A 24,220-nucleotide genomic window follows, 5' to 3' on the forward strand; every position below is an offset into this window, starting at 1 on the left:
GCACCTCGCATTGAACCGCATTCAAGCGCAGTTGACAAGATGGCGGGTGGACTTTCTAGTTGAAATGGCAGAGAGACGCAGAAGCCACAGACGGAGGAGACAAGCCCACATAGCCGCTATCATGGCTAGCATTGACGCTACAGCTCCGGCTGTTCGCCGTATGTGAGTCCGGGACAGGGCACTTAATTTCTGGTCCACAATAGAGCGTTTCGACGACGGCCAATGGAAAGCCCACTTCCGAATGTCTCGGGCGACATTTGAGTATCTGGTCGAACTTCTGGCTCCTGTTGTAATGCAGCAAACGACAAACTTTCGGAGACCCATTGGACCACGCCGGAGAGTCGCCGTAGCCCTGTGGTGGTTAGCGACCCTGGGAGAGTACCGCACTGTCTCTGTTCCGTGTCCCTCTGAGACGTGGCTGGAGAGTCTGTGTTGTCGGCCGCCGGGCTGCTCGGATCGGAGGACGATGTGAGGGCGAAGGCCGCAGGCGCGGACATGGAGCTGGACAACACGACGGGGTTGGCGAGGGCAGAACTTCCGTATATATTCTGGCAGAGGTCATAAAATTTCCATTCCACCCGACCCATCCCGCTCCTGTTCCTCTTGTCCGTTATCAACATGTATTGCTTCTAAAGCCCCTTCAACTTGTTGATAACTTGCTGCAGTGTTCTCACAATGCCCCTTTCCCTCAACTTCGCAGCAATGTTGGCATATATTGCCGTGTCTCTCACGGTCCTCGTCACCTGCCCGCACACCTCTTCTTCGCCGCGGATCATCAGGAGCTCTCTCACTTCGCCGTCCAGCCAGTGCAGGGCCATCTTCAGGAAAAATTGATAAAAATCGTGTCCAAATGCAAAAACAAAGCTCTCCACTCTTCACCTCCACACCGAGCACTCTGCGTCGGACTTATTGCCGTGGTTACAGGCACACAATTGTGACGTCAGCCGAACGTAGGCACACTCCATCAACGTCATCGCGTCAAATCCCTCCCACTAAAAGCCGCTACAAACTCACCCGGGAAATTACCGGGTCGATTGCAGGGTGAACAACCCGGGTCGAAATCGCGGGTCGAATCCTTTCACACTGCCATGACTTAGTGGGTTAACATGGGTTTTTTGGCCAGTGGGAAAGGGGTATATGACACATGTTGAAATATTGTGCTTACACTATTATGCAGTGACAAACTGATTGTTCTGTATTTTAATTAAAAAAAATATATGTCCAGATTCAGCTCAACAAAACATGGCAGTATGGTAAGCAGTATGGTTAAGCTTTATTCAAAACTGCAGAAAAGTCCACATTGTAGAATTGAAATGTAGTCAGCAGCCATTTAGCTGTGCATGGAATCTGGGCATGTAAGGAAAGACTTACCTAATATATCTTATTCATGAGGATGATTGCCTTTTTGAAACTGACACAAGTGTGAATGTTCAGCCTAGTCTCACTCCAAATTGTGTAATTTCTACATGAATCCACAGCACAAAACATAGCCATTGCACAGAAACAGCTCTGATATTGTGGTATAGATAAGTTTCTCCTGTCTTGTCTTTTTTGTGAACAGACTTCAGGTCATGTAACTACAGGGTTAATCCCCAGCATGATGACAAACATGGTGGGCATCCCTTCTATTTTCAGTGGTAATTGCTATACTTTAAGATAGCTTGTACTTCATTTTAATAACATTTCTAGTGACAAATATACATGTTATTTTCATAGTATCCTTGTGATTTATGTTTATGGTCCATAATTTTTTAGTTTCGATGTATCTTCTTTCAGCTTTCTCAGCAAACCCTACATTTTGTTGTTGTTGTAATGGTGGTTACTACGGACGCTATTAATGAGCCAAAAGAAAATTAATTTTGAGTCACAGACCGAGTTGTCACTAAAATCACTTACATTTGACCACAAATACGCTTCTATGCTTTAAAGACTCCTGATTGATGTTCAAAACAACCTAAATCTTTTAAAAATTAAAGGCATAACAGACGATTTTCTCGAAAAATGGAAGCCAAATGTCTGTTACTCGCTTTTTGAAAAACGCGCATGCGTCAGACCATCCTACCTGCTCTACTGCTCCTCCCGAGGAAACGTCTATCAAATGTCGGGACTCTTTCTCCCAAGGCCTTTCTCTTCTTCTCATAAACTTGGTGCACAGTTTTCCTCTTGTGAATTTCTGCCATTTGGAAGTACACGGTGAACTCCTTCGCGCTCCAATGACTGGCTAAAACCAAAGCTCACGGGCTACATAAACACTCTGAATGCGCATGCGCAGATAACGGGAAAGAATGCGCTTGACGGCGTTACACAAGCATTTCTCCAGTGTGATTGACATATTGGAGGACCAATAGTTCAGATTCACTTTCCTAATTCATGGGCTAAGAACATCCTCCACTATACCTTTAATGAAACAGTTTGATGCATTTTACCGACAAGGCAAAATTGTAAAGACACCAAAGGGTGGCTGTGGTTCAGTGGGCAGAGTGGTGGTCTCTGAATTGGGAGGTTGTTAGTTCAAGTCCTGTGGATGGACTGACTGCCTTGCATGGCAGAAGCCTCCACTTGTGGGTGAATGTGATAATGCAGTGTAAAGTGCTTTGGGCTCTGTCAGTGTAGGTTAAAAAATGCTATATCAATGTAGTCCTTTACCATATTGTCAGTTAAATAAAATATGTGATTTATGTAATTTTATTTCGTGAGAGGGTGACTGTGGTTCAGTGGGGAGAGCAGTCGTCCCACAATGGCGAGGAAGTGACAAAGGCTGTAACAATTTGCCTGTCACTTTCAGGACTATCTTGCCACAACGCTTTAAGAGGTCACAGGTGGATAACACCAATCAGCAGGGGTGATTGACAGGCAGACAAAAAACTTAAGATTGGAACAAAACAGTATTTATTCTAACAAAACCCCTCCAACAGAAAGCCAGCAATCTGACGCCTGAGTGCTCCTCCTTTCAAACTCTGACCAAAAACACAGCACAACGCGGTAAGACAGAAAACAAACTCAAAAGGCTCCCCAATGTCCAAACTCCCCCCCAGTGTCCCCAATATTCGAGATGCACGTCCCTTCAGGTGACCGACTGAGTGGTTGGCGGCAATTAATTACTCTTGACCAGGGCCGGCTCTAGGCATACGCGAACTAGGCGGCCGCCTAGGGCGCCACGTCCCGAGGGGGGCGCCGCGGTCGTACAAGGGGCGCCACGACGCTCTGTGTTCCATGTGCCCCGCTGTGCAGCTGTTGGGACCGCTCGAAAAACACGCTCCTGAGGGGCGCTCGTCTCGGGCTCGCCTCGGGCGCCCCTGAAGCCCGGGCCGGCCCTGCTCTTGACCAGTACAATCATCTGCCCTCTAATCACCAAAGCTCCTCCTCTCTCCAGCCCAGTTTACTGCAAGACCACAGTGCATAAACAAGCAACAAAGTGAGTCTGTGTCCACGGCGGCCATGTTCTTCCTGTTCAAGAGCTGTCGGCAACGCGCATACAGCGTCAATTTACGTCACATTCCCACGATTGCGCGGAAAATTCGGATGGCGAACACAGCCTGTATAAGGCAACAGACAGATACGCGGATTGGCCTGTTATTTTAGGTTTTTAATGCTTCAGGGCCCAATAGCATTGAATAAACTGGAAATACATGTGTAGTTTTTCACAAATCTTGCCTTAAGTCCCGTTAAGTTTTTAGTCTATTATGTGCTTCAAGGAGAAATATGCAAGATTTGCTTTAGCGCTCCCCCTACTGGTCTCCTGTGGAAGCTCACTGTCGTAAACATTGTCCGCGTCACCCACCCCCGCCCCGCGTGCAGAGAGCCTCCCGCTCCCGTTTCCTTTTTTTCCGCTAGTCAGACTAAGTTTTTCCTGTCTTTTTGGTTCTGCCATCCGTGAGCACCTAAGGGTGGCGTTGTTTCATGTTTGTTTTACGCGCTTTGTAATCGTGCTTGTACTCCCGTATGAGTGCCATAAAGCAGGTTTGTTGTCGCAAAATGTAGTCGGGTCTGCTCCTCTGAAATTGCAAGCGCTGTTTTCAGGACACAGACCCCGGGGGGGAGTGGAGAGACCGGCGAATCAACGTGACAAGTCTTTATTTACCCCCACAGGGATTCTGAAAAACATTTATTGAGCTAAAAAAGCTGCATAGTTCTGCTTTGAAAAAACAAAAGCAAACTCCGCTGGCTTGGTCAAATCAATATGAAGTGTTGTGCTATTCAAAATTCAAAAAAAGAGGAGACTCCAGCTTAAAGGTGAGAGCTGGTTATTTTATCCTTTGTTTTGTTACTATTTGTGCTTTTTAGCAATATGGTTAATGATCATACGTTGTTAAACATGTTAGATCAGCGCCTCTGATCTGTGGATTCTGTTTTTCTGTTGCTCCGTTACCTTTTTTTCCACCTACGTGTCCTCCCCTCCACCCCCCCCCCCCCCCCCCCCCCCCCGCCCCCGTCTACACTGGACTGGAGCCGGTAGCTCCGTGGAAAAGTGATCGTTTAATATAGTGGATGCAAAAGCCCAAAGTTACAATCCTTCCGGCGCAGATTCCCCCTGGCAAACGCTCCCCGGCATCACTCCTCCGGTAGGTGAGTTCCTCCAGGACGGCATGTGACATCACTCCTTCCCATGCGCTGCCTCCCCCTTAAATAACCTCCCCGCCCCCAGATACAAATGTCCTGATATTTCTTTTCATGTGTTTTTTCAGACACAAAAAGTGCCCATTGATTAAATAACCCCAGTAAACCAAGTCTGGTATATTAAAATGACAGCACAGGAAAACATTTAATCACCCCTGCTGGTTGAAATGTGCAGGGACCTACACGGTCGTTACAAGGCTAATGCTACGTTCACACCGAACGCGTCGCGGGCGTCGTCGACGCTTGGGACGCCTCGAAGCTGACGCTTGTGACGCTTTAAACACGACGCTTGACACCGGGTGGTCACAAAGCTCGCGACGCTCGCAACGCTCTTGATGCACGTCAGTTAATTGGCGCGCTGGAGGCTGATTTCTGTTTCCAGCTATGGCGGATCGCATCAGGAGAGCGGCTTGGCTTTATTTGTTAAATAAAGCTAGACCGCGTCGTCGTCGGAAAAGTGGCTATTGGCTGCTCTGCTCCTCTCTGCTCTGACTGCAGCAGGGAGCGCTGCTGAGACTGACCGCTTGTGAGCGCTTTGGGACGGGGGAGGGACTCACGCAGCACTCGCTGCTCATTGACGACAGCAACGAGACGTCCTGTCACGTCTCCAGAGCACCAGAGAAGGTTGCTAGATTTGTCGCTAGTTGCTTTTGACAAAAAAACGTCGCCAAGAGGCTTTGGAAAGTCGCCAGATTTAGCGAGAAAGTCGTCAAGTTAGCAACACTGGCCGGCCCGCATCGGTGCTCGGATCACTCGTAGTGACGTAGCACCGGAGGGATCGTCTCTGATTGGTTGACGCTCAGCGGCAGCGCGTCGAAAGTTCAGTTTTCCCAACTCTCAAAAAGCGACGCTCACGACGCTCTTGACGCCGGGGACGAGCGTCGTGGGCGTCGACGCTCGAAACGCTGGAAAAGCGACGCTCATGACGCTCCTGATGCGCCGCCCCGCCGCCCGCCGCTCCACGACGCTCGTCCACCATAGACTTTGCATAGAAAAGCGCCGCTCACGACGCTTGCGACGCGTCCGGTGTGAATGCACCATAAGGGAGACTACAGAAAAATCCAGAATGAAGCTTCGAAGGTGGTTGGTCTTCGCGTTGCGGCACCTTCCGGCAACTCCTGTAGCCAAGTTGGTACCAACCATATGGGCCTGACCCATCCGTTGGACAATACCAGCGAGGCTGAGAAGGGGGTTCTGTCAACTGGGCATCTCAGTTCCTCCATAACTTCGCCCTGGCTTCCCCCATGATCTTTTGAGATCGATGGAGCCAACAAAAAAAAGAATTCATGAAAAGATAAACCAAGCAAATTATAAGCAAATTATCACCACCTTTTAAAGCAGCTCTGATTGGACCACAAACTGTTACCATAAGACAAATTAATTTCTGCTTTGTGTGTGTGTGTGTGTGTGTGTGTGTGTGTGTGTGTGTGTGTGTGTGTGTGTGTGTGTGTGTGTGTGTGTGTGGGATTTTCTATGCTTGTGGGGACATTTGGCCCCCACAAGCATAGGAAAACCTGGCACGACCTGCCTCGTGAGGACATTTTTTGGGTCCCCATGAGGGGAAACAGTGTTTTCTTGACCATGTTGTTGTTACTGAAAAAAGTAAAAGTGCAAAAACATTTCTTTAGGGCTACGCTTTGTTTTGGTGTGGGTTAGGGTTAGGGTTAGGGTTAGGAGTTACATATGAATGGGAGTCAATGGAAGGTCCCCACGAGGATAGAAAGACAAAAGTGTGTAAAGGTGTGTGTGTGTGTGTGTGTGTGTGTGTGTGTGTGTGTGTGTGTGTGTGTGTGTGTGTGTGTGTGTGTGTGTGTGTGTATCAGACAAAAGAAGAGAACCTTCTGCATTTTGGTCTTTATAAAATGTTCCAAAAGATGGAAATTTTTCTTGTTCACGCTCTTGCTCAAGTAACATGATTGATGCCAGACTCTCCTTTAAAGGAGCTTATAATATTTCACTTAAAGGTTGTATGGAAGATCTTCATTACTAACAAAAATGAATTAAAGCTAAAAAAAAAAAGAAAAGGCGTTATTAAGCTGTAGCAGCTTTGTTTTTATCGTGATCAAAAAAAGAAAATAAACGTTAATCAACTCTGGACGTTGTAAAACCAACATTACTTTAGCCAATCAATAACGAGGTAGCCTCGTTATCAGTGCCAGCCGCTGGCATAAACACTCTATGCGGTTGTTTAGGGCCACAACCACAAGGGGGGGCCACACAGTCATCATGTGTGGCCGCGATGCTCCGTGCTCTTGTGAGCCCCCCCACCCCCTGGGGGTCAAAGGGCACAACAGTCTTCATGTCCAACAGCATGAAATCCTTGTCTTTTGGAACATTTTGAAAAGATCACAATGCAGAAGGTTGTCTTTTCTCTCTCGCTCTTGCACACACACACACACACACACAATTTAACATAGAAATTGTATCAATTCTTATGCATAATTGTATGGGCTACAGTCTGTTTCCTTTTTTTCATATTGAGTTGATTGATTGTTGTTGCTGCTGGTGGTGTCATGTTTTTGTCATGTGAATACTTCATAATCTTCAGAATAACAATAAAATACTTGGAATGGAATGATCCAGATTTTGTTGCAATGCAATACATACGTGCATACAAATGGATGAGCAGATTGACTTGTTGATTGAATTATTTATTTATCCCAGAAGGGCAACACAATTGTTGTAGCAGTGTGAATACACACATCTGAATAAAAAAGTAAATAAGTCAAAATTCATGAAAAGAAATGACATAAAAATGACAGCATAATGTAAAAAGACAAATTAAACAGAAATCTGTTTGTTGTCTAATCAAACCTGGTTTAAAGATGGTATGAATTTGCTTGTTTGATCTTATCAAATAAAATTGCATAAATCATGTCAGGTATTAAAAATATCTTGTACATTATTTTACAAATATCACATTCTGTAGTTTGTATCATGGTAAAAAAAAAAAGATCTGTTTCATTAATCTTTAAAAGATTAGCTTATAGTTTGATTGTCAAACAAAAGTCATTATTTTGTGCAGAAAAGTGTATTTGTGACTGTGTAGCCAGTTTAAGAGGCAACTCAGTTCATGATGTAACATCAACCTCCTTCTTGTTCCTTGTTGATAACGTCAATAGTAATCACTTCACAAAACCACCACTCACGACAGCTGGTCAAAAACTGTTTCTTCCAGCTGCCCATTATCACTAAGCTCAGTCCCATGGTGTCCAAGAATGTGCTTGAAATGATCATTCATGCATTCATATCCTCACGGCTGGGCTACTGCAACAGCCTGTTCACATGCCTCAACAAGAAAGAGCTGACTCGTCTCCAGTATGCCCAAAACTCAGCTGTGACGCTGCTGACCAGCAGCAAAAGGAGATCCCACATCACACCTGTTCAGAAATCTCTCAGGCTGAGAAGGATTACTATTGCAACAAATACATCATCAGTAGGGTAAAACTAACCTGTCTCACGACGATGTAAACCCAGCTCTCGTTCCCTATTAGTGGGTGAACAATCCAACTCTTGGTGAATTCTGCTTCACAATGATAGGAAGAGCCGACATCGAAGGATTGAAAAGCAACATCACTATGAACTGGCTCCCTGTCGGGTACCATGTCCACTTTAAAATCTTAGTGCTGATCTTTCAAACCCTACATGTCCAGGCTGCCATGTACATCACTGACTTAACTAAGCCCTGCAGTTCGGATCAAAGCCTTAGGTCATCTGAGCAGAACCTGCTGAGAGTCTGTCGGACTGATTTTAAAACTAGGGGTGACCGCTCTTTCAAATCCACCGTGTCTCGTCTTTGGAATGAATTTCCTCCCAACGTGCGCTCCCTGGACTCAGTGCATGCTTTCAAAAAGCATTAAAAAGCATTTCTGATGCAAAAAGCATTCTGGTCCAAACTGACACAGCGCTGTCTTGGCTGTTATGCACTGTTTATTTGATCTCTCCTCTTATCTCTCTGATCTTATGTGCTATGTCAGGGGTGCTCAACCAGTCGATTGAGTGTCACCAGGTAGACTGCGAGGTGCAGGGAAAAAAAAAAGTTTGTGCAGTAAAAAAAAGAAAGAAGAGAGCAATGTGTGCACACGCGAGCGAGTGTGCGTGTGCGCACGCAGCGCTTCATGCATGAGAAACAGTGGTGCGGCTGCGGGGGTGGCACCACCACCGGCACCCCCCACCCCAGCCTGGACGAGGTAGATCCTGAGGGCTTTGCAATTTGAAAAGTAGATCTCGGGTCCAAAAAGGTTGGACACCCCTGTACTATGTATGCACTGTTAATACGATCTCTTATCTTATGCATTATTATGGTCTGCTGATATGGTCTTTTATCCCTGTAGCTTTATCTTTACATGATTCTTTGCCACAGTGAAGCACTTTGTGATGGCTGCACTTTGTGATGGCTGCACTTTGTGACGGCTGCACCTTGTGATGGCTGCTCTTTGAAAAGCGCTATACAAATAAATTTCACTTACTTACTTACTTATACCATAGCAACAACAAAATAGGTTTCTTGAGAAAGCTGAACAAATGAACATTGAGAAAAAAAGACTATGGATTGTTTGGATAATGGAAGGGATGTCTGCTATGTCTGCCTTGTCTACTGGTAATTAACTTGACAGTCATGTGGCCTGAACTCTGCCCACACAAAAGAAAAGGCGGGGGAAATGTACCCATGTCCCAGTGTCAGAGCAGTTTTTGTGGAATGTGGACAGATATGGGTATTCCACAATTTGGAGTGATACTGGATTGTAATGTTGCATTATTTCACAACATAAATTTCTTTTGCTCTTTGACAGCACTGAAACTTCTGTCAAAACTTGGACTGGAGAAATATCATCCCAACAAGCTGACCCCTCAGCATCTTATAGAGATCAACAAAAACAGTTTATATAATCAAACAGCTTCATCTCTTGAAGAAATACCATGGTGTTTTCTGAGAAATCTCTACAAAATCAATGCTGAATGCAGGAATTCAATGCAACTACCAACCTGTGAAGAGGAAAACTTAGATCCTTTTGACTTTGACACTGACAATGGCTGTGCAGACAAAGAGGTTAACCCTCTTGATGTCATTGTTGCTCTTTTCCTTTGTGCTGACAACTTCTTGCAACAGGAAATGGCCCTCAAGATGTCAATGTGTCAACTGTCTGTCCCACTCTTGCTCCCCTCCAGCAACAACAGTCAAAGTACCCTAATGCTTTGGGCTTTGAGAGACATCATTAAAGAATGGTGTCCACAAGACCTATCTGACTCAAAGGGGTTTGCTGAGAACAACATTGTACAAGCAGATATACCATTCTACTCTTTTGTGAGGCTGAAAAACTGCAGTTTATCCAAGTCCCAGTTATTGAATCAGATCCTCAGCTATGGCCAACAGAGTCATAACATCTTCCTACACAGAGAAATGAAGGGAGGATCAATCAAGAGAGTAATAGCGAATGGACTGGTCGAGGTTTGTTGGTACCTTCCTGGTGGGAAAGAAAATCTAGATGTATTTCCAGAACCAGTGGCTTTTGCCAATTTGCGAGGAGACATCTGTGAGTCATCTGCAGAGTTTCAGTTTCTGTTTCAAGTGTCAAATGCTACATTCATATTCCTGGACAAAGCTGAACAAGATGAACATGAAACTCTGATGTCCCTAAAAGATGAGCAAAACAAACTCTTCCTGGTTGTGAACTGCAAGGATGGAAGCAAAAGCGAGGACATGACATCTGTCAAAACAACAGTAGAAGAGTTAAAAATACCAAATACCAGTGTGACAGTCAAAAACCCAAAAATGAACGAAGCACAGCTGTCAAAAAAACTTTGCTCAACCATCAAGACTTCTCTCTCAGGTATCAGATCCAGAGTTAGCATTGAAAATATGGTGGACATAGCTGTTGAACTTGGATTTTTTGTGGACGAGAACAAAACAGACAAACAAAAGAACGCAGCTGAGGAGATCATCAGTGGCATTGGAAATAGAAATACAAATTACAAGAAGCAACAACTTCCTCTCCAAGGAGAGGATTGGAAAAGGATGTCAAAACTACAAAAGGAGGAGTGTAGACTAAATGTATCTGATCAATCCAGTGCAGAAAAGTATAAATGTGAACTGCAAGATGAGCAAAAATCAATCAGAGAAAAAATAATAAAACACGAAATGAGCAAAGCAATGAAGACCTTTATTGAGAATGTCTCCACAGAAGACAAAGTGAAGAGGAATGAATTTCTGAAGTGGATGAAACTGAAACTGGACACAGATTCAAGAGAAAAACTGTCAGAACTGCATCACAAATATAAAGAAGAATGCAGAAAGAAGGATATAAAGCGCATCACAGAGTTGGATCAAGCTTTGCTGGCCAGCTCTTTAGGAATAGAGCATTACATGAGAGAGATGGGGCTGATCTATGAGTTCTCCATACAGTCACAGGAAACCACTTATGACATATCTGGTCTCCCTGGCTTGGCTGCTGAGATGCTGCTGGATGGATATCCTTTAGAGCTCTTGGATGGAGATGCTTCCAACATCCCAGAGAAATGGATAACAGATGTGCTGATGGAGGTACACAGAAAGGTTGGAGGGCAAAGCAGACTCTTGGTGCTGAGCGTGTTGGGTGTTCAAAGCTCTGGAAAATCAACCCTCCTAAACATCATGTTTGGAGTGCAGTTTCCTGTCAGCAGTGGGAGATGCACCAGAGGAGCTTATATGCTTTTCCTCAAAGTTGGACAGGATTTGAAAAGTGAGCTGGATTGTGATTTCATAGTTCTCATTGACACAGAAGGCCTGAAATCTTCTGATTTGGCACAACTAGAAGACAGTTATGAGCACGACAACCAGCTGGCAACCTTTGTCATTGGTTTAAGTGATGTTGCTATTGTCAACATTTCAATGGAGAGTGCAAATGAAATGAAAGATGTCCTACAAATCACAGCTCATGCATTCTTGAGAATGAAGCTGATTGGCAAAAAATCTATTTGTCATTTTGTCCATCAGAATGTTGGTGGAGTTTCAGCTCATTCAAAGTGTATGCCAGAAAGACAACATCTCCTGGATCAGCTCAATGAAATGACTGTGATTGCAGCTGAAATGGAAAAACAACCACACATTAGAGCATTCACAGATGTGTTGGACTACAACATCGAAAAAAACAACTGGAACATACCTGGACTCTGGCATGGAACCCCACCAATGGCAGCAGTGAGCACTGGTTACAGTGAAGCTGTAGCAGATTTCAAAAGAAATCTCTTGGAGAAAGTGAAAGAAGACAGAAATGCTCAACCCTCAACAATTCCAGAGTTTTTAGAGTGGATGAGAAGTCTCTGGAAATCTGTGAAATATGAGAACTTCATCTTCAGCTTCAGAAACACCCTTGTGGCTCATGCCTATGACAACCTTAACAAAGAGTTCAATGAGTGGGAATGGGAGTTCAGAAAGGAAATCCTCAGCTGGCAGAAAGAAGCAGAGGTAGTGATCCTAAACACTGACAATCAATCTCAAGAGGACACTTGGTACAATTTGGTTGTGTCCAAAAAAACAGAAGTGTCCAACAAAATCGAAAAGCAACAAACTCTCATGAAGCAGAAGCTCTCTGATTACTACAAAAGGAAAGACAGACACATAAACCTGATTGAAAAACACAAAGCCGAGTTTTTCAACAGAATCAGTAAATTTGCTTGTAACATTGAGCTTTCTGTGGGTACTGCACTGGACTGTGCACTTCAGCTGAAAGTTTTCAGGAAGAAGGTTCAGGACATACAGAGAGAATACAGAAGAGTGATTGAAGAGCAGGTCATGAAGCTCCTCAGTGACTGCAAAGACCGTTCACTGAGTGATGAAGAGCTGAAGCAAGAGTTTGAAGAGATGTGGGATAAAACCACAGCAGACGTTTCTCGGCTGACAGAGCAAAATGTTGCAGCAAATGTCCTGAAGCAGCTGAGAAAAAATTTCTCAAACTTGAATGTCAATGAGATACTGCATGACATCAACTTAAAGGAAATGGGAATCGATCAATTCAAAACTAAGCGAGAGCATACCAATAACTTTATAGAAAAGGTGAAACACTTTATTACAGGAGATCTGCAGAATGTTGCAGACAATATCATAAAGTCTTGCAAACAGTTCATAACTGATCAAGTGAGCACAAATGGAGACTACCATGAGTCTTTTACAAATTATCTTTTGGAAAAACTTGATGGTTTCCTTAAAAACAGCTGCAAAGGCCAAAAAACAAATACACAGTTTGAAATTGACCTGAAGCTTCATGTTTGTGGCATTGCAGCAAGAGAGTTTCAGAAAATGCACAGAAAATTTCTGTCAGGACATGATCCAAAAACTCTGCTAGAGAAGCACAAAGATCAGTACCTGACTGACTTTCTGGATTTATACAAAAACAAGGACCAAGGCCAACGCAAAGCAAAGGATTTTGTCAGAGTTTGCATCAAGCCTGCTGTTAATGACTACATCAACCGATCTCTTTGTACAGACATTGTGGATGAAATACTGACCAGCTCCCACTCTGCAGAGTACAGCTCTCGTAATTATTTCCAGTATCACATTCAGAAAGAGCTGCTAGAAACAGATAAGTTTGACAGTTTTGTCAAGTATATTTGCAGCTATGAAATTTATGTCAAGGATTGGATATTAAAGCAAATTCAACAAAATCTCTCAGAGAACAACACGCTGGGCAAACTGAAGACCAAGATTCTGCTGGTCATAGTTAAAAAAATCTCAGGCGCCACAGAACAAGCATCAAAAGGAGACAATGACGTTCAGTTACCAGACAATACAGAAAGCATCACAAAGTTCACCAGCAACATGCGAAAAATTCTGATCAAAGACATTTCAATCTCAGAGGAGGATGAAAAAACTGTCCTGTTTACAATCCAAAGCACCTGCCACACATTTATCAACAGCTTCAAGGAGGCATTGGATGAACTGAAAGAACAACTAGAAGGTGAATTTTCACAAAATCAAAACATCTCAGAGACTTTAAGTAAACTTTCAATCAAACCACAGGATCAACTTTTCCAGCGTGTGTTTGGCTGTGGACAGCAGTGTCCATTTTGTAAAGTTCCCTGTGAAGCTGGAGGAAAAGAGCACAAAGAACATCATGCTGCTGTTCATCGGCCTCAAGGTCTTGGAAGATACAGGTATGTTGACACTGAAAAGCTGGTTGTAGCACTTTGTACGACGGACGTACAAAGTGATACTACCTTCAAAAACTCAGACACTGAGTGGAAGTCACATCCTTACAAAGACTACAGAACATTCTATCCAGAGTGGCTCATTCCTCCAGACAACACCATCCAGGCTTCTGACTACTGGAAGTATGTTCTGGCACAGTACAATGAAAGATTTGCTGAAGAATACAAGGCAAAGCCAGCTGATGTTCCAGAGGCCTGGAAGAAGATCACAAAAGAACAAGCAATGAAAGGCCTGAAAGAAGCTTTCAACATGAAAACTGATTAAATTACAATCTGGGCAAAGAAAGAAGAACAAAAGGTTATGAGTTCTGAATATGGAAGAAGAGAAAAACAATCTCTCAACCTGAAAATTGTTGAAGTGGCTCCTCAGTTGAATAAGAAGGTCCAGAGTGGAAAGATAAAACGGTTTATCGCAAATATTTCAAGGACACGATACATGATCATTTATTTTGAGTGCGCAGAATCCATTTAATACGTTAAAATATCAATGTTAAAAATGTACTTTGTAGAGATCACGTCTGTATGAGAACAATGAAAGTGATAATGTTATTTATGCCACTAGTGGAAATTTTGCATGAAATTTGTTTTTCAATGATTATGGCTGATTTGATTTATTTTCTGTATCATTATATTTGTGAATGACAACAAGAAGTAACATCACAGGTACAAGAGAAGTCAACCGATTCTGACAGGAGTCAGAATACAGTGTTCTCAGTCACAGACCAGTCTCCTGCTGTCCTGTCTACTTCCCAAATCACCAACAACGGACACAACTTCATTAGAATCGACTTAAAAATATAAGACAAAAAAGCAATTCAGGAATTTTTTTTGTTTACGTGGTCTTTGTTTGCTTTGTTTGGTTGTGTTTTCTTTGTTTCACCACGGATGAAAAGAAGAATTTGCTGTACAGTTTTGTTTTGGTTGGAAAACTATGTAACATTTTGATGAGAAAAGATTAATGAAGACTGAAGAAGAAAAACCTTTGTGTAATGAAAATACTGAATGACTTGTAACTTCATAATATGTTTTATTGAAGAGCATTTATTCTTATTTTAACTGTTTGTATGTCAGTTTCTCTCCACTTCACTCAGTGTTCAGTGATAACAGATGAAACAATGATGCAGTTGCTGTTGAAGGTCAATGACCATGTTTGAGAGAACTTTTTCAGAAGCCATTATTTTCAAGATTGTTATTGTGATTTTGTTGAAGGGCAGAATTTTTTTTTTCCTTTGTGCTGAAAAAGAAATGATTGTATCGCTGTGAATAGACATTCTTCATCTTTGCAAGCAGAAATGCAAAAAATACATTATGGTTCCTGTTTCTTCACCTTTGCATGAAACACTCTTCAGATGACAACAACATCTGTTTAAAACTTCTATTTTCACACAATCATTCATCTTAATATTTTGTTGTTTAAGAAACTGTTGATTTACTTGGATTACAGCAGAGAACTTTTGAAATATATGAATATACAGTGCATACATATTGTTCAATATTACAGCATGAGACTTAGAGATGAGGATGTAAATTATTTTTTCAGAAACTAATGAAAGCAAGATAATTTCTGCCTATATTTTTCCAGATATATTCCATATGTGTTTAGAAATCTGTCTCTTGCGGCAGTTTTCAGTTTGATTTTCATTTATTGCTGTTCTTCCTGTTTGGTATCTTTGTTTAGGAGTGTGCACAACAGTGTGCTTGTGATGATTCAATATGCAAAAAATGTAATGAAATAAAATGGAATAAAAATTACATCATGAAAATAGTACAAAATGTTTCTGTGGTGGTAATAAACCTAATTATTACAGATACAAATGCAATCAATTCTTTCCTCCTTATGAATAACAGAATTATATTGTAAACTTCTTAAATCAGTGATTCCCACTCCAGGTCCTCAGGCTAACTAACATCAGTGGACACTGGGATTATTTATAATAAATACAAATTCAAATCTGTGTGGTGTGAGTGAGTGAGTGAGTGAGTGAGTGAGTGAGTGAGTGTTGCTGTTATGTATCTTAAGTTAAAGAAAGGTTGTAATCATAAATATGAATATATAACAAAGTGAAATAGAAAAAAAAATGTCAAACAAAGCACCAGGAAATACAGCTCCAGTGATCCAATCGACTGTCCAACTAATTTGACAGTGTATTTCCATGTGAGTCTGTTGAAATAAAGAAACTAATGATGAAATAATAATCATAAATTAATAAAAATAATAATCATGGAACAACATCTTTGGTTACTTTTGAAGTCGTGTTCAATATTGTGTACAATCATAAAACAAATGCTGCTCTCAGTTTGACCACTTGGGGGCAGTGTAACTTCACAATTTCACCCTGATAAATCCAATCAGGTCAGATCAAAACTAAATTTGTTTAAAAACAATTTGATTGACTTGTTATTTAAATCTATTTTTCTTATTCAGAATTGTCTCAATATACTCTGAAATTTGAAGAACACAAAATAAACTACAACTGTAAACACAGTGACAAGTTCATGTTCCAGTGTCTACAGTTGCTGAACACAATTTTACTTTAATTTCAAATTTTAATAAGTTTCACTACTTAATAACTTTTAATGATACATGTGTTTTCTGCATATTTCACCATCATCATAGATGAGTTCTTCTTCCTGCGTTTTAGGTTTGTAGCTTCTGGTAAGTTTGTTTCACCACATTACAACAGCTTTTCCCTGTAGATTAGAGTCAAGTGACAAACAGAAGCTTCACAGTCACAGGCTAAAAAATACTTTGGATTACCAAACACTGAAAACTAATATTAATTTTAGAGTTCTGAAAAAAGTGGTTTCAGAGAAAAGGTCAAAGATATGTAATTCTTGTTCATTGGAGTGAAGGTTGCAAACAGACCTCATCCCCACCACAGCATTACCAAAAAAGTGATGGAAGGTCAAAACACACTACATGTAGAATACACTTTATTATTTTCTATAACAATGACTTCCTTTTCTCGGAGCAAAAAATATCTGGGTTTACATATGGTCTCAAGGTGTTTGTTGGACTGGTACCACTTCAGCTTGGAATTTCAAACTTTCTTTCATGAGTTCTGAGAAGCAAAAGATGCTTTCAGCTCTAACGGTGTCTTGTGTTTTCATAAATCCACTTTTTCTCTTAGCGATGTTCACTAACAGAGTGTCAACAGAAACCACTCCTCATTGCTTTTTATCTGTGCAGTTCGGAGGGAGGAGTCAGTGTCACTGTGACAGAACAATCCAAACTCTGAAGTCAAAAATCGTATCAGCACAGAGTATATGGAACAGTGCTGTATTTCAAACACTGACTGGAGAAAAATACTGAGTAAGTTTGAAACAAAGTTAAATATGAATAAATGGTTAAACTGTGTACTCAAGAAGCATCATTTGAAGAGTAATTTGAAAGGGCTTTTTCTTACTGAATAATAACTAAATATCACTCAAACAATCTATTTTTTTTCTTGTTCTATTCAGAAACGAAGGAATGAAAATGAAAGGAAAAACTAAAATATATGAGGATGTTGGACACATAAAACTTTATCTGGCATGCTTTCTAAATTAAGTGTTATGGATTAGTGCAGGGGAGGAAAACATTTTGTGAAAGCAGTTAATTACTTCCCAAACGACGTCACTTTTCAAGCAGTGCAGCCAGAGCGGCTGCATTCCTCAGCGTCACTCCTCCTCTACCTCCCTGTCTTCCTCCTCCCTGACTGAACTGTGTTGGTTTGTGAGTGTTTGGGTCACAGCAGTAAGCCGCCCACCAACCTGACAACGCCACATGGAGAGAGAGCTGTCAGTGGACCAGAGGGAAGTTTGAACAAGAGGGTGAGTCTCAACTGGATAGAAACTCATTTCGGGGGGATGCATCTGCTTTCTTTGGGTTTAAGTAAATTATTTGTTTAAAAAGACGTTTGAAATCATACATGGCAGTGCGATATGAATCAAATAATTTCATTTCTGAGCAGTATATAAAATGCTCCCAGAGCATTGTTTACACTTCTGGTAGAAAGAGTTGAAATACTTGAAATGAAAAACTTATGTGATCAATTCACAGAGTCAGAAAGTCAATACTCTTATAATTTTAACTTTAACTTGATGAAGTATGGTTTAAGAGTTTGGAATATATTTTGTGTAAATAAAATAAACCAACCACTTACTCAGACCCTCATCGTGAACCTGATCCAATAACATTTCTGTGACATTAAGAAACAAATTATAAATATAACATGCTTGTTTTTTTTTCTATCATGAAATATAAAACACTGTCATCATTTCAAAGTCTAAATGAAACAATATTCACCCACATACTGAGAAAGATTCTTGTACTGACAGTTTCTGGGTCTTTGAGGACTTGTGGCTCTGGTTATTTATTTCCTGACTGATGGTGGCACTGAAACTGAGGTTGAACAGAGGAATTTGGTAAACAGAGAGTGGAGATATGTGTGGGAGGAGTCTGAGACTTACAGGAATGTCAGCGTGTTCTGCCGGATTCCTGCTTTCAGCGAACCTGTGTGTCTTCTCCTGTGAACACATGACAATCACACACATCTTAAAACTGCTCAATCAAACACATGACAGAAGCTTCAGACCTGCCTGGAGAGTTAAATGTCAAAGTGCATTTAGAATTATTATTAAAATATAAAAACAGTTGGAATGAACAACTTTTTGGAAGCTTCATCTAAAAGACTCATGACTGGCCTCAGAAAGTTTGTCAAACTGTACTGAAAAGGCTAAAAGAATGAGGAAGAAGATTCTCAGATTTGACAAGTCAAGAACGCATCAACTTCAGGAGAACTGCAGTACTCACCACTGTGACTGTCATAACACTACCTGCCACTGATTCCTAAAATTAATAACACACGTTACAGTTCGTCAAGTTTCTTTATTCACTACTTTCACAAACATGAAAACAGCTGCAGGGAAGCTGTCTGTCTCTATTCTGCTTCCTGCATCAGCTGTGAGAACTGCAAACAGTTGATACTTCACCACACTCATTTTGACTGGCGAAGAAGCCTCTCGTTAACCTTCAACTGACTGAGTTCAACTTTAAAGATGCTGAACTGTAAGCTACTTTAACATTAGCCTCTGTCTACAATGACTGTGATGCACTGGCAGTCTAAAATGAACTTTCTTTACTTTATAAGAGTCTGTTGCTCTTTGCATGTAGGAAGTTTAAACTCCGTAATTTTTTTGCTGCTTATTTTTGTTGTCATCAGTTCCTTTCATGACTGCCAAAAAAAAAAATCTCCTCTCATGATACTGCAGTGGAAAATAAGTACTTTTAAAGATGATGATCAGTCCAAGTTCAGTTGACCTGAACGAGTTCTCAGCAGTATGAATAAGGGGAGTAGTCAAAACTGAAGAATGGATGAATGCAGGAAAAAAAACTGAGAAAACCTGCTCCATTGTGAACAGACCTGAGAAAGGGACAATAATCTGATTGTGAAGTTCAAAAATAGTCAAAGCAATAAAACAAATATCAAGACTTTGAAATCTGACCAAAACCTGCAAGAGAATCTTTTCCAACTCCTTTAATCCATTAACACAGCAGAGCTGTAACTGGAGGTTCATATTTTACAGACTGAATACCATCCATTAAAAACGTAAAATATGTGAAGTGAAAACTGGTCTTTCCAAAATATAGTTAACACACACACACAAAAAAAAAAAAAAAGGGGGGGGTAGTGGCTCCTCTTCTGCAACTTGATGGCAACTCCCTTGACCAATCGCACTTGAAGCAATTGAAGCATTTACTAATGGTTTCTTTCTTTCTTATGTCTATATTCTTGCTTGTGTTGTACGTCGCTTTGGACAAAAGCGTCTGCTAAATGAAATTGTAGAAATTGTAGAATTGTAGAATTGTAAATCAAAAGAGAAAACAACAGCACAAATACAGAAAGCTTAGCTAAAATAGCGGCGTGTCAGATATTTTCACACACTTCCTTATGTTACGATTTTATCATTGTGGAAGTCTGAGGTTACATGAGAATATTTCCTCAGCATGAATGTCAGGTGAGATCATGATATCATCTAACCCTCACCTCAACCAGGAGATCTGTTACAGCACTGTGTAGGAACCACGAGGAGATAGGAGTTTTTCTGTAAACCATTATAGAAACAATCAAACTTTAGAAGCATAAATATAACAGAAATGGCAGGTAATGAAATGGGCTGAACAGGAATGTGCATGTATGTGGAGTGGTGTGCACAGTCGCCTCACAGGAACCACTTTCTTCCCCAGATGTGTTCTGGTAGCATAGAGTTTGACATCCCTTTTCTGTTTGTTTTTATCCCACAGTCCAGTACATGCATTAGTTTATCACTGATGCTAATTAAATATTACAATATCTCCATTAACCTATCATGTGTAAATATTACAATATTTACCCAGCAACAAGAGCTGATATATTATATATATTAATATTAAATTGCACAAGACTGTCATAACAGATTTAGACTAATATGAAATACCAAAGTCCAGTAAAAGGTAATACAATTAGTCTGTGTGTCAGACTTTTTTTGGAAGCATTACTCAGTTTGTCTTTATTTAAACATGATTCTGAGAAGGTTTCATTATGTCCTCATTTCACTCAAAAATATGATGCACAGTGGTATATGTTAATCGTCTTCTTATTCCTTTTTTTCAGCTTTAACCTAGATTACAAAACTAGACAATAAACATTAAAAAAGAAATGTGTAATCATTTGAATGGTGTAAATATGTATTGACCAGTATGCAGTTAGATATAAGACAACATTCTTGTTTGAAAATATGATTGTATTTGTTTTAATTCAAGTTCTCAGTACACTGTTAGTGAGTCAGCCACGATCACAAAAGACAGCAGTAGTAGAGATTAGTGCAGATTTCCTGCTGTAACTGAGATGGTACTCGGTATATTTCATCATCTCACCGGAATGAAGCTGTTATTGATACACCTGTTAAAAATCCACACCTGAAACCACTGAGCTCAGCTCTCAATGCAGCTGTCACTCAAAGATTAACCACATCAAATCTTCAAACTCTTACTTTGAAATGACAAAATACACAAAGTTAAACTTTACAACCTTAGAACCTAACCCAACTTTACAATCTCACAGTCCACTAACCATAAAAAAAGTCATCCAATTGCACGAGGGCGTTGAGTTTAAAAAACGTAAAATTCACAAATGTATGAAACTCACCAGGTGAGACTTCTTTCAAAAGACGCCCAAAAACATGGCTTTTGTCGTAAATGGTTTTCAATCTTAACTCTTTTCGGACACTTCTTGTTAGCGAGCTTCGACCTAAAAACATTTCAATAATGAAAAATTGTGCGGAATGATATGAAATTCATACTTACGCAATTAAATGTTTTCGTTCAAATTTGAATCATTGTTATGAAAACGTGTGGTTTGCTTATCACAAAGTGATAATGAATTATTTTTTCAACCTTCTCCCCACTGATTGGTAGGGACTACTTTTTCTTCATGCGTGCATGTTTGTGCTTGCGTGCATGAATGTTTTTTTTTTCTTTTGTGTATTTATAGTTCTAATATCCTTTATTAATGCAATAATGGTATAATAGTGGAAAACCACTGCATGACATTCTCTTTACTGTTCAGATGTGAGTATATTTGTGTATGTTTGTTGTTATTGTTTTCATTTGTCAGCCATCATATTTACTATATGCACTGCGATGTTACTTGACTCTTTGCAGGTCACAGTTGCCACTGAGTGTGGGACATGGAGCTGAAGGTGTGGGTAGATGGTGTTGTCAGAGTGGTTTCTGGTCTTTCTCTGAACACTTCCTGTCAGGATGTGGTCATTGCTCTTGCACAGTCCATAGGTAAGTGTCAGTCAACAAAGATTCGGTGACATATTAAAAAAAAATCAACATTGCAGCTGAAAAAATCTTGAAAATCTTTGAGCATTTCTGAACTGATGTACAGTTTTGACTGATTTGTTTCCAAAACTGGCTGTTCTGTTTGCTGGGCCACCATGGTAGATAATGTCATCCTTATAATTGATTTGGCACAAATTTGAGGCTGTATGCCTTTTGTGACTCAACTGTGGCAGATGGGGGCCAATCTTTTTGCTTAAGGATCCCTGGCAGTAACAGAGGTATCTATTGACATAGTAGCAGAGGTACTGTAAGGAAAATAAATTCTGAGATCTTTAAAAGAAATAATATATTCAATTAAATTCAGCTTTATTCATATAGAGCCAAATACAACACAGTCATTTCTAGGCACATTGTGTTTTGACGTTCAATGTTTTTTTTTGTTTTTTTTAATGATGGCTGAAAAGGTGGATAGTTGTGCAGTCAGTAGTTGATTAAAATTAATTCTTGAAACTGTGTTTTGTGCAGGTCAGACTGGTCGTTATATCCTGATCTTGAAGTTACGGGGAAATGAGAGACACTTGGTTGCTGAGGACTGTCCACTGCAGCACCTGGCTCAGCTGGGGCAGCTGGCTGCAGATGTCCAGTTTGTTCTGAGGAGGACCGGCCCCAGCCTTAGCGCAAGCCAAGAGGCCATCGCTGCATCGAGAAACAATGAGAAACATCTTCCCCTGGCCCGACCGGCAGAGCCAGAGACCCTCAAACGCAACGAGCCCCAGAAAGCTTTTACCTTCAATCTGGGTCCATCAACGATTCCCAAAAGGACTAAACCAAACACGGCCTGGTCTCAGTCGTCCAGAGCTTCACCTGAACCTCGCGCTTCACCTGTGAATTTCCTGGAGCCTCACAACTCTTCCAAAGAAGAGGTTTTCAGGCATATTCTTCAACAACAGAGGAAGCTGCAAGACCTGGAGATTCAGCTTGAAGCTCTGGAGAAGGAGACGGAGTTTTGGGAGCGAGAGGTGTCGTCTTCAGCAACTCCTGATCTGAGCCTCACCAAAGAGCTGGATGAGCTGGAGCTGCGGTCGAGGGAGAATGAGGCAGAGCTGATGTACAGTGAACACTGGGAGCAGGATTTACAAGAAGAGTTGGAAAGAGAACAAGGTACGTGTTCAAATCAGGCCACATTTCATCCAAATTCTCCACGTCTTCATTTTCTCTAAAACAACAAATGTTCTAACCCAACAGAAATGCAGAGGCGCCTAAACCAAATACACTCATCGATAAATGATCAAACTTACGAGATCAGAGCAATGCAAACACGCTCTGTACATCTAGAACAGGACATCAAAACTAGAATCCAGAGGCAGATCTCTGAGGCAGCCAGTCAGCAGGACGACGAGACCCTGAGACCCCTGAAGCAGGAACTCCTCAATCGCCTGCAGTTCGGAGAAGAACTGGACTCAGCGCTGTGGGAGACACAGAGGGAGCTTCAAGCTGCAGACGAAAGGGTAAAGGTATAACTCGTCCATCATCTCATGCTCAGATAAAAGGACTCTGTGACACCAGAATTTATAAAACCTTTGTGGGAATGAAGACAGAATGAATCCGAATCACACTGAAAGGCTACACAGACATAAGTTTCACATGCAACTCATTAAGGGTGGAGCAACAACTAATTCCATCCATCCATGGTTCTAACCAGTCTCAAATATTAAAATGCAAATGCAAAGGTACAAGAAAGAAATACCTTTTTTTTGTTCTAAATACATTTAGAGTAGTTGAATTGAACAGAATACTAAACTGCTGTCGTCTGGTGACAAAATCAGAGCTATCTGGTAATATGATGTTGCTTGTGTTTTCTAGGGCAGATCTGAGACCATTGAGGAGCTGAATAAGGAGCTGAGACAGTGCAAACTGCAGCACTTCATCCAGCAAACAGGCATAACTCCACACACAGACCAGACAAACCCGCCTCCGGTCGACAACGTCTACATCCGAAACTCGGGGATTATGGAATAAAACCTGTGGGACTCATAACTGTATGTCTGCAGATTGTTTTGTAATGAATTCATCTGTTGGATATAACTATCATCTCAGAGCAAACAGTGTAATTTATATGGTGGAAAGTCATTCACAAACATTGTTTTCATTTATTTTAAAAGTATGGCACAACTGTCACATGAATAGAATGGGAAAACAGTTTGTACCCCCCCCCCAAAAAAAAAAAAAATGGATGAGAGAAACTATTCAATATAATTGTTGAATTAACAAGAGTCTTAAAGATGTAAACTCCACAGATATATGAGACAGAGATTTTGTCTTCAGCAGGTCATGGAAATGTGTGTTCAGAAACCTAAGGCCTGTCCATTCCTCCATTCCGTTAGTGTGTGTGTGTGTGTGTGTGTGTGTGTGTGTGTGTGTGTGTGTGTGTGTGTGTGTGTGTGTGTGTGTGTGTGTGTGTGTGTGTGTGTGTGTGTGTGTGTGTGTGTGCGCGCGCACGCGCACACATTTCTAATAAGTTAAAATGTGCCAGCCTCCCTGAGAGGGAGATATCTTTGAAATAAAAATACTACATGTTGATTGAACTGATATCGCCTGGTAACATTTTTA

At 41.1% G+C, this 24,220-nt stretch overlaps 2 protein-coding genes across 5 annotated transcripts; both read left to right on the forward strand.

Moving 5' to 3' along the window:
* The first annotated feature begins 9,286 nt into the window (after positions 1-9,286).
* Positions 9,287-14,065, forward strand: LOC115387668 (up-regulator of cell proliferation-like). Its single transcript, XM_030090527.1, has 2 exons — positions 9,287-9,296; positions 9,411-14,065. Exons 1-2 carry the CDS (start codon positions 9,287-9,289, stop codon positions 14,063-14,065), a joined length of 4,665 nt encoding a protein of 1,554 aa, XP_029946387.1.
* Positions 14,066-17,484: 3,419 nt separating this feature from the next.
* LOC115388773 (ras association domain-containing protein 8-like) lies at positions 17,485-23,883 on the forward strand. 4 transcript variants are annotated; one of them, XM_030092044.1, is made up of 5 exons: positions 17,485-17,613; positions 21,485-21,613; positions 22,136-22,771; positions 22,856-23,124; positions 23,474-23,883. In XM_030092044.1, exons 2-5 carry the CDS (start codon positions 21,511-21,513, stop codon positions 23,627-23,629), a joined length of 1,164 nt encoding a protein of 387 aa, XP_029947904.1. In that variant the 5' UTR covers positions 17,485-17,613; positions 21,485-21,510; the 3' UTR covers positions 23,630-23,883. The 4 variants fall into 4 exon arrangements, with proteins under 4 accessions (XP_029947904.1, XP_029947912.1, XP_029947920.1 ...); XM_030092052.1 differs by having other exon boundaries at positions 22,856-23,118; XM_030092060.1 differs by having other exon boundaries at positions 23,479-23,617.
* Positions 23,884-24,220: the final 337 nt, after the last annotated feature.

This window comes from Salarias fasciatus, chromosome 1 (assembly GCF_902148845.1).
Source record: "Salarias fasciatus chromosome 1, fSalaFa1.1, whole genome shotgun sequence".
NCBI lineage: Eukaryota > Metazoa > Chordata > Actinopteri > Blenniiformes > Blenniidae > Salarias > Salarias fasciatus.